General features: G+C 32.7%; 1 protein-coding gene across 1 annotated transcript in view; it reads right to left on the reverse strand.

The window, feature by feature from the left end:
• Positions 1 to 14799, reverse strand: part of KATNA1 (katanin catalytic subunit A1) — a 29873-nt gene extending 15074 nt beyond the window's left edge. Inside the window, 4 exon segments of the mRNA XM_051997923.1 lie at positions 177 to 363; positions 3465 to 3622; positions 5873 to 6047; positions 14638 to 14799. Coding sequence (XP_051853883.1) covers positions 177 to 363; positions 3465 to 3622; positions 5873 to 6034 — 507 coding nt within the window. The 5' untranslated portion in view covers positions 6035 to 6047; positions 14638 to 14799.
• Between the last annotated feature and the right edge of the window lie 404 nt (positions 14800 to 15203).

Here is a 15203-nt window from a genome sequence, read left to right on the forward strand (position 1 = left end):
AAACTAATAATCTTGGGCTATGCATAGTAGGCTTGAGGTTATCTTAAATTTGTACTGTAGCTTACTTTGAAAAATAAATTGTTGGGGGGCACAACTAGACAACATCTCAAACTTTTACTATCTAAATGTGCAATTTAAAATTTTATGTTTTCTTGAGGGAAAAAAATAATTTTTACCTTTTCTTCTCTTCCTTTATTCTGTTGATCTTTCTTTTCTCGACAACGGACTGCTTTTCCTTTGTCATTATTAGGATTTTGTGATGATGGACGATGAGGAACTTTGACTGCTGCACTTGGACGGTTACCATGGAATCTAGAGTCACTATACTGAGGAGACTGACGTTTTCTGGGTCCTGGTGATGGTCTGATTAGTGAAAACAGATCATATTATACAAATAGGTGAGCATGGTGGCAGAGAACAAGTTATTTTGATTGAAGAAAGCAAGGATTAAAAAAAAAAGGCTATCAAAGACATGAGGTAAGAAGGAACAAATAGGAGATCTTGATATTGTAATCTAAGATTGGTGTAAAGGCTAATTCAAAGTAAGAAGAAAAGTAGTATCAAAAGCAGTAACTATGGAAAAGGATCTTTGTGAAATTATATGGACATATCAATATTTATTAACCTATTATTGTTATTCTTAATATTATGCTAAAAACAGAGAATGCAAAAAATCCAAAATCTTTGTTTTCAATTTAACTTAAATGAATTCATAATTTAATTAAAATATAAAAGAAAAATACATAAATATAAAACTGGATGGCAATACTGTATATAATCTAGTGCTAGCAACTATGACACCCAAATGAAGTATAACAGCAATTCAAAGACCAAGATCCTTGTGGGCTTAGATAGTTAGAAGTAGCTTTATGAAAGATCTGAACTAAGTTAAAAAGGAACTACAAGAGCTGGATTGCAAAAAAAAAGAGTAAAAGCAAAACAGCCAATAAGAAAAATCAATACTAATGGTGATCTGAAATTTACACAAAGCTTTATATACACATATCTGTCAACATAGCAAGGACCTATAAGTATTATTAATTCCCATTACACGGATTTTAAAAAGTGAAGCCAGAAGAAGTTAAATTACATGTCTATGGTCAAAGAGTTAATAGATATCAGACCCAGTATTCAAATCCAGGTCTCCTAGTTCCAAATCTAGCAGGAGTGATAACAAGAAAACTTCCTAACTGAAATAAAGGATTCATATTAGATAGCAGTACAAAGAAAATGTAATGTTAGATAAGTAAGATAGGGGTTAGTGATGGAAGACTTTCAATGCTAAATTGGAAATTTTGACAACAAATTCCATAGTAGAGCTTAATCAGGAAAATATGAAGTGGAGATTAATTTGGTGGCAATATGTACATGATCAATTAAGGAGGGAGAAAATAAAGGCAGGAATATCAGTTAAATAGCTTTTACAGCAATTTAGGCATAAATTTAATAGGGAACTGACCTAAAGTGCTAACAACAAAATGGAAGTCAATAAACATTTATTAAATATCTATTATGTGCCAGGTATTCTGCTAAGTCCTAGGGATATAAATCTTAAAAAATAAATAAATAAAAAGACAGTCCCTACTCTCAAAGAGGTTATAATCTAACGGTAAAATACACAAAAGAAAACTAAACAGAAAGTGGGGAAAATGGAAAGGTGATCATTTTAAAGTCAAAGAAGAAAAAATAAAGTGATTAAAACAAAAAAGCAGCTCAACTCAATTGCAATGAAAAATCTTGGTTCTGGAGAATTCGTCATCTCAAGAGAACAACAGGAAACTACAAATAAGGAATGCTATAATAAGTTGCTTTGTCAATCAGTTGTGCTTAACTGTTTTTCTTCATTACTTGAAGGATTCAATGAAGGACAGAACTACATAAAAAAATAACCAGTGTTAATTTTTTTTAAAGCATCAATTACAAAAAAACAGTTAATTTGGAAGGGGATCAATTCAAACAATATTGTGAAGTGAGTCACTGATTTACAACTGGATAGGGGAGTCTCAAAAATAACTAAACTAAGGCAAAATATCTAAGCTTATCAACTAGACAAAAAAAGGGCAAAATAAAAAGATAAAGGACCATATAAAAATTTTTGAGATTGAAGTGATAAAAAGATAGTAAAACAAAAATGTTCTTTGGGTAAATGGAATTTAAGTGATAACAAGGCTGAAGTTAAGTTGTTTTTGCAATATAAAATTTTAAAGCTCTCTGAAAAAAGCAAGCATAAAGTAAGAAGAGCTAGAAGATTAGGAATTAGATCTTAAGGGAAACTAGGTTAAAGAGCAGGAAGAAGAAATAGATGAATGAAAATGGAAAGAAACAATAAATGACCCCAGTGTTGTAGACTTTACAGTATTAATCTAGGAATGAAAAAACACATTCCAGTAGAGGTATTTAATATAATAATAAAAGTTCAGTCATATTGAATTTAATTTGTAAAGTACTTTACAAAATTTAATTTAACTTAAAGATATTGTGAATAAAACATTAATAAATGATTGACTATGGAGAAGACAATGACAAATAACTGAAAAAACAAACAAGTGTAAGTAATATTAGGTTACCTGCATTATTCAGGAATGAACATTACTGAATTTTAGAATCAAAAAGAACCTAAAAACACATAATCAATGAGGAATATCTTTCAAAAGATTACCAGAAAGCAGATTTCTTTCTGATTTAACACTAGTATAGGGGAGTGTGCTCTCTTTCCCCCAAGGACAAGTTATTTGGATAATAGATAACACTAATTATTAGAAAATTCTTATCAACAAGTATTTACTGTAAGTGCTTATTATATATGTCAAGCACTAAGTGCTGAAGACAAAAAAAAAAAAGTTAAAAACAGCTCCTGCTCAAAAAGAACATACAATCTAATAGGTTAAGAACCTCTAATGGAAAAACAAGTTATATATATAAATCAAGGAAGGAGCAACATTATCAAAGATGTCTTGAGAGATGTCTTAAGAGGAGAAAGGAATCTATATGTTTAAGAAACAAAATGGAATTAAGATGGCTGGTGAAAAACTAGGAGTTCAGAATCAGGAAAGAAAGGTGAAATGAAAAAATTATAGCAATGAAGGGATTCATCTCTGTTCAATCAATAAATCAATAAGCATTTATTAAACATCTATACTATGTCAGATACATTCTCTTGTATGACAGTGTTAGACTAAGACTTACTTCTCTTTTAAAGATGAGATACAGTCAGAAGCCATAGGGCAAAATTTTTATAAAGCATCAAAAGTTATCAAGAATGCAGTAAAGAAAGCTAAGAAAGCTAAGAAAGCAACATTACTAGATATTTCATGAATTGTGATTAGAGAATTATTTTAAAGTAGATAAATTTAACAAAACCTTTATTCCTGATATTTTTTGAGAAGTCAAGAGACACTTTAGGCACCAAGTTAAACTCGGTATTCATTTATTCCTAATATATCCCTTAAAAGATTCCCAATTACCTTCGTTCAACAGGGACTGGCAAGGACCAAACTTCTCCCTCTGAGGCCGGAAGTTCCTGATGAGCAGCTTTCAAAGGAGTGCTATCTAATTTAAAGCTTTCTAGTGTTTTCATGATATCCTTAACATGTTTAGCTTCCACGCTTATCTCTTGCCAAACCTGTTTACAAAGGAAAAACAACTTTAAATTTAAAACTTTTTTTTTTTTTAAACTGAGGCAATCGGGGTTAAGTGACTTGTCCAGGGTCACATAGCTAGGAAGTGTTAAGTGTCTGAGAGCACATTTGAACTCAGATCCTCCTCTAGTGCCAGCACTCTATCTACTGCATCATCTAGCACATTTTTATTTTAATTCAAATGACATAACAAAATCAGTATCATAAAAGTTACAAATATGCACTCAGAGAACAATTGTTAACTAGATGAAACTGTTCAATGAAACTTTAAAAATTTCATGTTATATATATCCATCCACAACAGTAATTGTAGCATATCAGCAGAATGGTTTCATGCTTTTTTCTTGAATTAGATTATAGACTGCTGATTCTAAGTCAAGAATCTTATAATAAAAATAAAGCTACTTAACAAAGCAAAAATAACTCAAATATATTCTTTAAAAAATATGCTTAAAATAATTGTACATGTAAAACATATATAAGATTGTTTTCTGTCTTAGGAAGGGGGGAGGTAAGAGACAGGGAAAAAAAAATTTGGAACTCAAAATCTTATAAAAATGAATGCTGAAAACTATTTTTACATGTAATTGGAAAAACAAAAGACTATTAAGTAAATATAATTTTATATTTTCTTAATATTCCCTTTGTAATAGTTCCATATATGCCATAAGGAGGGATGTGGAAAAGAAGTGGTTCTGACAAAATCTACAACCGGCAGAACTAAAAGTTATGAATAGAAGATTATACATCAAAACAACAAATTAACTAAATGAAGGTTTCACAATTTATTCCTCAGCAAAAAAAACAACATGACCAAAAAAATCCAACCCTTTTCCTATACTTCAGTAAGAGAAGCTTCATTTAATGACAGCAGGTAAGTATGAAAGATACTAGAAATGGGTTCAAAATTTTCTTGCTATTGTTAAAACTGAGTTAGTATATATAAACATTATCACAAACAGGAAGAGATAAAGGTCTGAAATGATGCCTGGAAGAAGATAAAAATTTAAGATTCCTTATGAAACAGAACTGCTGAAGACCAAAAGACAAGGACCTGGAAGGAAGATGCTAAGATTAAACAAACAAATAAATATGAGATTGATATTTTTTTCTTCTTAGTAAGAAATAATAAACCAACACTCAATACCAAAGAAATAGATCATATGGCTATCCTGGTGAAATACAAAAGATGAAATAAATTATTTATAAAGATCTTTGTAATTTCTTCACTATTACTACATAATTGAGCCCTGTAATGACATCATCCTTGATATTTGTCACTCTACAAGATTATCTAATGAGTGATGATAAAGTTTCAAAAGGTTTTCCAAAAATGCCCTAATTCTGTATCAAATTTGGTTCTAAAGAAAAGGCTAGATTCGTTGCCAATGTATTTTGTAAAACAATGTTGTTTTATAATTAGATTATCAAAATGATACAGAGTAAACTATTCTTTATCAAAGTGTAGTTGAGATAAATCTTAGTGAGATTTATAATGGGATTTTTACCATAGATAGCATTTCTATTTAAATGCCAAAACTCACATAACCATGCTTCATCTATATATAACTCTGAATCTTTAAAATTCTCAAGTTTTCTATTCTGAGTAATTAAACCATTAAAGTAAAAGTACATATCAACCAATTAATAAGGATTTATTAAGTACCCACTAAGTTCTAGGTACTTTACTAGGCATAGCTATATAAAGACAGAAATAAAACAATCCCTTTCCCTGAGAAGTTTGCATTCTACAATGAGAAACCATGTATATATGAGCATAAACAATGAGATGACAATTTTTAGGGAGAAGAGATCTTGGGTAGTGTGGTGAGGAAATCAGGAAAAATTTCATGTAAAAAGTGGTGCCTGAACTGAATTTTGAAGAAAACTAGAAATTCTAAAGTCAGAGGTAAAAAAGTACATTCCCAAATAGAAGACTAAGAAGAAAGTCAGTGAAAAGGCTCAGAAAAGGAAGAAGAAAAGCTGTATATAAGGAACAGCAAGACAACCAGTTTGGCTGGACTTTAGAATGAAGAAAAATAAGGTATAAGTTGAGAAAAGTAGTTTGGAGCCAGATTGTGAAGGCCTTTAAATGCCAAATAGAAGAGTTTATACATCTACAGGCAAGTGAGTCACTGTAGTTTACTAAAATATGTCAGATATGTGCTGTAGAAAAAACACTTTGACTACATGTGTAGGATGGAGAAGGGAGAAATTTGAGATATGATTCTCACCTGTTGCCATTTTTGCTGAAGATATGTATCTTTGACTGAGTACAGATATTTGTTCATTTGATCAAGTACTCCCTGATAATAAACCATCGCAGAGTCATAGTTTCCCAGCAAAGCATATTCACGAGCCAATTTTACATTTTCACTAATCATAAGAAGACTCATGCTCAAATGCAAGCTGAAAAAAAAAAAAGAAATATTTTTCATGTTCCATTTCTATTAACAGTAAGTATCCCAAAAAGGACTGCAGCACAGAGACAAAAGGGAACATTATCTAAGGCCCAGAATTTCAGGAAAACTCATTTCAGACTATATTATTATTATAATGAAGGAAAAAAACTGTGGATGAATTTTAAGATTTTGAAAAGATATTATTCAAAGTTATATATTTAATAGGATTTGTGAACCTAGAATTAATCAAAAGCTATTCTAATATTTCTGACTAGAGAAATGCAAGGTTGTGATCTGGGATAACTGGAAGATGGTAATGCCTTTAATGGAAACAGCAAAGTTAGAAAAGGAAATGTTTAAGGGCAAAAAAGGGATCTCAGCTGATTTCTACTGGGTTATAATAACAATCAAAGAAAAATATAGACAGTGGATATGAGAAACACTAACTTACAAATATAGATTGAGAAGACTCAAAGTTATAAATTTGTATTTGACATAGAAAAATAGTGATTGAGTATAAATCATCTCATTGACAATCTAAAGTAGGACTATATATAAAGTAGGACCATTTATTTCAGCAAATTTTATTTGGGAATTTGAGAATAAATAAAACAGGCTTTTTAAAAAAAGACATCTGACTCTCTTCAACAATGAGATGAGCCCAATCAGTTCCATTTGTTTAATAATGAAGAGAACTACACCCAGTGAAAGAACTATGGGAAATGAATATGAACCACAACATAGCATTTCCACTTCCTCTGTTTTTGTCCACTTGTATTTTTTATTTCCTTGTCAGGTTATTTTTATCTTATTTCTAAGTCCGATTTTTCTTGCGCAACAAAATAACTGTATAGATATGTATATATATATTGTATTTAACATATATTTTAACATATTTAACATGTATTGGTCTAACTGCTATCTAGGGGAAGAAGAGAAAAGTTGGAATACAAGGTTTTGCAAGGGTCAATGCTGAAAAATTACCCATGCAAATATCTCGTAAATAAAAAGCTATTAAAAAAAGACAGAGATCTAAATATGAAAACAGAAATAAATTCAAATCATGTCTTTCAGTAAGTTACAATTTTACTATTATGAATGACTATGAAAGAGTTTTTAAACAAATCAAAGGTGGAAGTTTTTTCTTTCAAAGACCCTATCATAAATTTCCTGTTTAACTATTTAACTTTTTTACAATTAGCTTCCATTTTATTATAAAATTATCAAGTTCTCTGAGATATAGAATGTACAGAATAAAGAAAAGCAAAATGTCATATTATGTTACATTTCAGGACCTTTATATATAACTAAATTTATATTAAATATGCTATATATTATAATATATATTAAATATATAATATAATAAAAATAAATGTATAATATATATTAAATAATATAACATATATTTAAATTTACATATATATAAATACTTTTTGAGAGGATCAGATGTACGCTACAGGGTATATTAAAAGACTACACTGATTTTATTTTTAAATAATTTTATTTTATCTTTATAATATTAGTTAATATTAATATTAATATAATCAGATTTTATCTTTATAACAAAAAAAACAAAGTGGAAATTTGTTTTCCTTCATTATGCATATTTATTATATAAATTTTGTTTTCTTCTGCTTTTCTAATTGTAGGAGAGAGGTACAAGAAAGGATTCTAAATGGGGGGGGAAGAGAGGGGAGAGGGAAGAGTTTAGGAGAAAGACAGAACAGAAAGCTAGAAGGAATAACACAGATTTGAAAATTACATATTAAATTTATTATATAGTTATCCTTTCCACATAGATAAGCATCTTTCCCATTGTGGTTTTGATATATTGGGGGCTGGTATAAAAAATTAAATGGGAATTTTGGGGGAGTTCTGAGAAAGTCACAGACAACATAAAAAGGCTAACAGACAACAACACAGAGACTATGACCAAATACTTAACCGAAATCTTATAATAAGGTACTGTAATCACCCCATAAAAGAGAAAGAAAAAATTCACACTTCTCCATTATGGAGAGGGCCAAAACATTTAAAGCAGATTTTCCAGACTGTGGGAGTACAGCACCCCTAACTTTCCATGATGTGAAAGGAATAATTATACTTTTAAAAGGATTTCATGTTTTATAATGTATAGAAATGCTCATTCTTGTTTAAGTTCAAATTTAAAACAAATTTAATTTTTTAAAAATTAAACAATTTAAAAGTAGCTAGCAACTTAAATTGGTAATACTCCAAATACTCAAAATCCTGCCTCAAACACTTCAGTTACACAACTACAGGTAACAGTCATCCTTTTATTTCCCATGCCATGAAACTCTCTAAAGCTCTAAGTTATGAATGAGTTGTTGATTCTTTATCAGCAAAATCATAGTTGCAGAGCCTATTCATCATTTAGTAAGTCAATAAACATTTATTAAGGCTCTAATATATGATAGATACTGTGTGGGGAAGACAAGTACCATATAAATATACTCTGAATAAATATAGAAATATGAGATAGTTAAAATTATGGCACAAAGCAGCTGGATGTGGGGATAGAGAAAAAGAAAGGGAATAAGCATTTATATAGAATCTATTACATATAGGCACTGTGCTTAGTATTTTACAAATATTTCATTTGATCCTCACAACAATCCTGAGAGAAAAGAACTTGTATTATCCCCATTTTACAGATGAAATTGTGGAAGATAAAAGTTAAATGATTTACCCTGGTCTTACAAAACTGACAATTGACTGGATATGTGAACTGAGAAGGAGTGAGGATCCTAGGATAAAGAAAAAGTTAACAAACTCCAGAGACTGTGAAAGGATATTATTATCTTCAAAAGAAATATGTAAATTCTGAAGAAGGAAGCATTTAGGGGAAAAGTTATTAAGTTTAGTTTGACAGGTTTCCAATCTGAAATAGCCAATAAGGAATCAAGTGTTCTGGAACTAGAGTTAAGGTAAACACTAGGGATGAATAGACACATATAGGAGTCTTTTGTAGAGACATTAATAGTTAGGCCAAAGAGAACTAATGGGATTAACAAGAAAACAGCTGAGGAAGAAGAGGAAGCAAGGAATGAACTTTGGTGCATAAGCACAGTTAAAAGGTATGATTATGGATGAGCTGGCCAAAGAGATGGAATACTCAGAAGGCAGGAGAACATGGAGAGAACAGTCACAAATAACCAGAAAGGAAAGGATATACAAGAGGAAAAAGTGTTCAACAGCATCAAAAAAAAAAAAAAAAAAAAAAAAAAAGAAATGAACATGGTATGTGTTGATTTCCATTCAGTCTGCTTAGTTCTTTTATCTAGTTACAGATGGCATTTTCTGTCCAAAGTCTATTGGAATTGCTCTGGATCACTGAACTACAGAGAAGAACCAAGCCTATCACAGTTGATCATTGCATTCTTTATTGCAATTATTCTTATTAAATTATCTCACTTTGTTTTATAGATTAGATGTTTTTGCTATGAAATAACAATTTCTTCCTTTTTAAAATCTTTTCACTTTGTTTTAGCATTTTTTGTTATCTCAAGGAGTCTTTAGCTTTAGTTTTTATTCCATTCATTCTGATTTTCAGGGAATTTATTGTTAGGGTCAGGCTTTCCATCTTTTCTATCAAGTTATTAATTCTTTCTTCCATAGTTGTAATTTATTTTCTATTTTTTTCCCTAAGTGCCTTAATTACATTTTTAAAAGTTATTTTTAAGCCCTTGTTCTATCTTTCAGAAATTTTGGCTAAATTTATGTCCAATTTTCGTTTTACTTTGAAGCTTTGCTTGAGTTATGGAATCATTCTCTTTGACCAGATTTTTATCTTGACCTTCCCAGTCAAGACACTAAGTCTTATGGTGGGATTCCTTTTTTATTGCATACTCTTCTAAGCTACTTCTTGATTTTGAGCTTTATGTTAGGTTTTGTACACTCCTGATTGAAATGTCTAAACTGGTCCTTCTGTTCCTTTCTTAGAGGTATTGTTTGTTGTGTTATTTTAGGATTTCAGAGACAATCAAGATGAAATCTTCAGTGCTCCCAAAATGATATGAATTAAGGCAAAATCTGATCATTGCCCTCTTGATTTGAACTCTGCAAAAGTTTCTGAATTGGCTTTTGATCTGAGCTACCTGTGGATTTGCCTCCTTTGGAACTTCAATAGCTGCTGCAGACCTAAGCTATCAGCCAGAAGGACAGCTCTGCTGGTTCAGAACAGAACAGCCGGCTCCTTTTTAGTCTGAAACTGCTGCCTTGATTATTCGTCTGTAAGTTTCAGTCTGGTTCAGAGGCTGAAACTAAGACCCCAAGCCACACAGATGCTGCTGGCTTCTAAATTTGCTCCTTGTTTGGTAACCAGCTAAAGAACCCCTGACCAATCCTCACCTTAGAATACCATTTCTCAGCACAGGTCCCCTCCTCAGTCTGCCCTGGATCTGGACTCAGAACTGGATAGTGACAGAGCTGCCAATTGGTACCTTTTCCAGAACAAGTTTAGGCACCTCTATGATGGATGTGGGACCTCTTCTTGCTTCTTTCCCAATGAAATGCTCCCATCAGCATGCTCCTCACCAGACCCTGTTCCCCAATGTGTGGGCTGGAAAAAAATGACTCATTTTCACTTTTTTTCCCTTGGATTTCCTGATCAAGAATAAGTCTAATACATTTTCTAAACCTGTTTGAAAGACGTAGGATACAGGGGAAGGGAAGTCTTAGAGGAATATGGAAGTAATGTACGTTTTTTGACTCCTCCACTAATTTAGCTCGCTACCACCCTTCAATTTTATTTGTAATGGGAATCAAAAGAACAAAAGAGTTTTTGGCAGTTGGTAAGGTATTTTTCCTACAAGCTTAGGCAGTGTATCATTCAGTGTATATTCTTTGAAAGCATAAGTAAAACAATGTCTTTTGTGATCTAGAATTAATTAAAAATGCAATGATCAAAACAGATTCACCTTAATCTTTATTAATATACTAAACAAGACAAAACATCAGACATTAAACTTTCTAACACAAATAAGAAAGTTTTTTTGGCTAATCATTAAAAAAAAAAACAACCAATGAAGGCATTTTGAGAAATATCATGTCATGAAAAGTGGCATAATAGGCATAGTAGAAAAGAGCATTAAATTGGAAGTGAGAAGACTTGAGTTTAAATCCTGGATCAAATACTAATAATTTACATGATTTGGAGTTTTATCTCTCAGGCCAATAAAATGAAGGAATTGGATTAGATAATAGCTTCTAAGATTCATTCTAATTCTAAATCTCAATAAGTGCAGTTAGTATTGCTAGTTCCCATGTTATGTAACCCCCCAGATTATTAACCATGATAATCAATATTTTTTGAGCTACTACTATATATACAAAATCAAGTAGAATAAATACTTAATAACTTTTTGATTAGCTACTTGATTGCAAAAAACACTATGCCACAATCAGAGGTGATGTAGTACAGTGAAGAAAGTTAGAAAATTCTATTCAAATACTGTCTTTTATTTTATCTGCATGACCTTTAGCAGGTTGCTTTACCTCTTTGGGCCTTGATTTTCTCACATATAAATCAGGGATAGATAATGGCAGACTAGCCACTTCCAAGGTTTTATCTCTAAAACTATGATCCAAAGGGGCTTGAGACTTACAATAAAATTAGGGATGCATGTTGTATACACAAACAAGTAAACATTTTTATCTCTTTGTGAAGAGAAAAGGGAATAAGGGGCTTAAGGCGAGGGGGAGTTTCTGCCACCTCTGCTTTAAAAGGTACAGTTTATAGTAAATTTCATCTTCTGGTTAGGTATTTCTTAGGGGCAATAAATTGTTGTATAACTGTCTTGTATACTTGTTTTATTGTTTAAAAAAAATCTAATTCAAGATCCAGTCTTCTAAAAAAACAGCTAATTGATTATATGGCACAATCACCCTATACCTTCAAGCACTAAGAGAACATTTTCTTTACTTTTAGATAGTTTTGTAATCCTAAACACATCTTTCTCCCCAATTTAAATACAGTATAATTCTACTAATCCTGAACACTCTCCCTAAATTTCCACTAAGGAATACACCTAATTTTGACTATAATTTTTGATCAGATGTTAATTTAACATGAAATGCAATCAAACAAAAAACAATTTTTAAATAATTTAAATAAAATTCCTCTAAAATTTCATTTGTTCAAAATTTTTCAAAGAATATTAACTTCACATACTACTTTTCAAAATTATCACAGGATGCACCTACATTATTTCAGAACAAGCTTTTCCACTTACTCTATCCATAAGAGTCACCCTTTGTTTACTCGCCTAGTAAAGGATTAATGACTTAACTGATGACTAAACTCATTAAAATTAATTAAGATGCTAATAAAATAAGCAGCAAGATCAGATTTTTAAATGAAATGTGATGACATCCATGTAGTGAGTCTAAGTACAGTTTTTCATACAATTAGGAAATAATATGAAAGGGGGGGAGTCTTCTTCAAACAGATGGGGAAATGGCAATAAATTTTTTAAAAAACTGTATCTTTGGCCTTTTTATCTCCTTTTCTCAAAGCTCTTTAAAAAAAATTCCTCTAAATGTATTTATTTGAAGTGCTAAGCTTTTGGAGCATCCAAGTATGGAATCATTGTTAAAATATGGACAAAATAAATGGAAAATTTTCTGTTCCTTTCTGCAAAGCTTGTTTACTCAAATACATAAAAAAGATAAACTACACGTCAAATCAAAAAGTGTTTTAAAAAGGCAATAAAATTCAGTAAATCACACTTCAAAAAAGAGCAAAGTATCATACTGATAAATAATTTTGAGCTAACATGCACGGTTTGTAATTATACTATGCAGGTATTATAAATTAGTCACGGGTAATGTTGAATAATCACTAATGAATGATCCATAACCATTTAGAACAAGGTAGATTTTTTTTTCTCATTTTAAAGCTTGAGAAAAGTTAGTTTTGTGGTACAAGAATACTTTAGAGTAATTCATGTTCAGAAAACATTTAAAAAATTAAACATTTTAAAGGTGGGGATTTATCATTGTTAATAAATATAACTTCACTGTAATAAAATTTTTGTAAAAGAAAAATCATATGCATACTAATTTAGTGATAAGATATAAAGCTCAATTATCCCAGACAAAAGTGGGAAAAGAAGAATAAAGAAATTAATGGGCTTCCACAAATCAACAAAAACAATATAGCTAAAAAGCCACATTTAAGTTAGCTATCAAACAAGCACAATGATGACTACATGTACTTAGAATTTTATCAGTAAGCAACATACTTTGACTTCTGGTAAAAAATAGTATCTTCGTGAAACAGACAATATAGTTAAAAGTTAAAATAAAATATTTTATAAAAGGAAAATATTTAGCCCTATACTGGAAAAACTGAAAATTCAATAATGTACTTCATATTAAATTTCTTTAGTATATTATATGACTGGTGGGAAAATAATCAATATTGTCTTTTAAAGTTTTAACATATGATATAAAGCAGAAATATGGAATAATGTAGAATTATCAATATTTCCCGAAAGGGTTGCTATCATTTCTTTATACAAGAATGGCCATTATACAAATTATTCTTTTTTTTTTTTTAAATCTAATTCAAGGAACCATCTTTAAATACTGTTAACTTCCAAAATAATTTTCATCCTGCCATGGAAAAGTTGTAGATTATATTCCACATTATACACTGAGAACTTTTCAGCCTGTATGAACAGTAGATAAATCACATCAGAAATCTTAAGTGTTCTATCATTGTGACTAAGAAGCAAAGATCTTTACACACATTCTAAAACACTTAGGAATGTTTTTTCACAAAGAAAGACGCAAGTCTAAAAGCTGAACTGTTTTAAAAATGATGACTAGGCTATCAAAGCACTACTGGGAGTAGGCTGCTTATAAACCAGGCAGTTCACAATTTAAACAGAAAACATGATTTGTTTTTAACAAAGTGCTGGCATGAAACCATAAAACATTTCTAGTTAAGGAAAATTACATTCCCCTACCGTAACTCTGCCATAATTAAGCAGGGAATAACATTAGGAAAAAACAATCTTCAATAAGAAACTTCCCCCCAAAAGCGATCTAACTACTTTTTAAAAAAAAGGGATGGAGGGGAGAGGGGGCAGTTAGAATCTGACAGTGCTACGGAAAAACTAAAATGATAATTACATCAAGATGACAAATCAACCTAAAAGCAAAAATAAAGAGAAACACACTGGTTCTGAATACAAGGAGGTAATGGGAGTGGGGGTGGGGATGGGAATAAGAAAGTCTTTATGAATAAAGAATGTGGGGGAGGGGGTTCAAATACCGAGGCTGCTAGCCCGGCTTCGGGATTTCTTGGGTCACACGAGGCAGGGGGTAGGGTTAAGATCTGCCCCTGTATCGGCCCCAGGCCCCGTTGAAGAGGGTGAAGAGATAAGCTCGGAGGAGCAGGTGTGTCGAGCAGCACGCCGGGGACTGGGGGACTGGGGCGCAGACCCGAAGAAAACTGATCACCACGGAATGCGGGGCGGGACCACCGGACTCCCCGTTCCCTCTTCGCCTTATTACCCATGGCTTTCATATGGGGGTTGGGAGTGGAGAGGAAGAGGAGAAAAGCTCACCTAAGTCCGCCGCGGCGACGGGGGTTCGAGGGAAGAAACCGCCCACCGCGGCTGGGGGGCTGGGGGCGGGACGAGCCCCTCGATCCACCCCCAGCAGCAAAGAAGAGAGGCTCTGGAGACCCTACCCAAAACTTCCCCGCCCAACCGCCACCCCTCCGGCGCCGCCGCACCTCCTCACTGAGAATTTGAAGTCAAACCCGCCAGGGTCACTTCCGGCGGTGGCCCCGACGGCCCAGGTGACATCCGCGCATGCGTGGGGAAAAGGGCCCGCCCCGGGAGCGAGGACGAGTGGGGCGTGCGCGCGTCTGGTCTAGCTCCCCAGGGTGGAGCGTAGAAGTCCGCAAGGGGGTGGGGCTGGCGGCGAGGACCGCAGTTTACTTACCTGTCGCGAGCGTTCTAAGCATCCCTGGCGTCCTCTCTCATCCCTGCCCACTCCGCCAGGGGACAGTGAATGTGAGCCCAAACCTTGGCGGCACTTTGTGGGGCATAGGGGTGCCTCTGGGTTAGCGAACTCTCCCTCACTTTCCCTGCCCTCATTGAAAGGGGTCTTATGCTCTTTAACATTT

This window comes from Antechinus flavipes, chromosome 4, assembly GCF_016432865.1.
Source record: "Antechinus flavipes isolate AdamAnt ecotype Samford, QLD, Australia chromosome 4, AdamAnt_v2, whole genome shotgun sequence".
Taxonomy (NCBI): domain Eukaryota; kingdom Metazoa; phylum Chordata; class Mammalia; order Dasyuromorphia; family Dasyuridae; genus Antechinus; species Antechinus flavipes.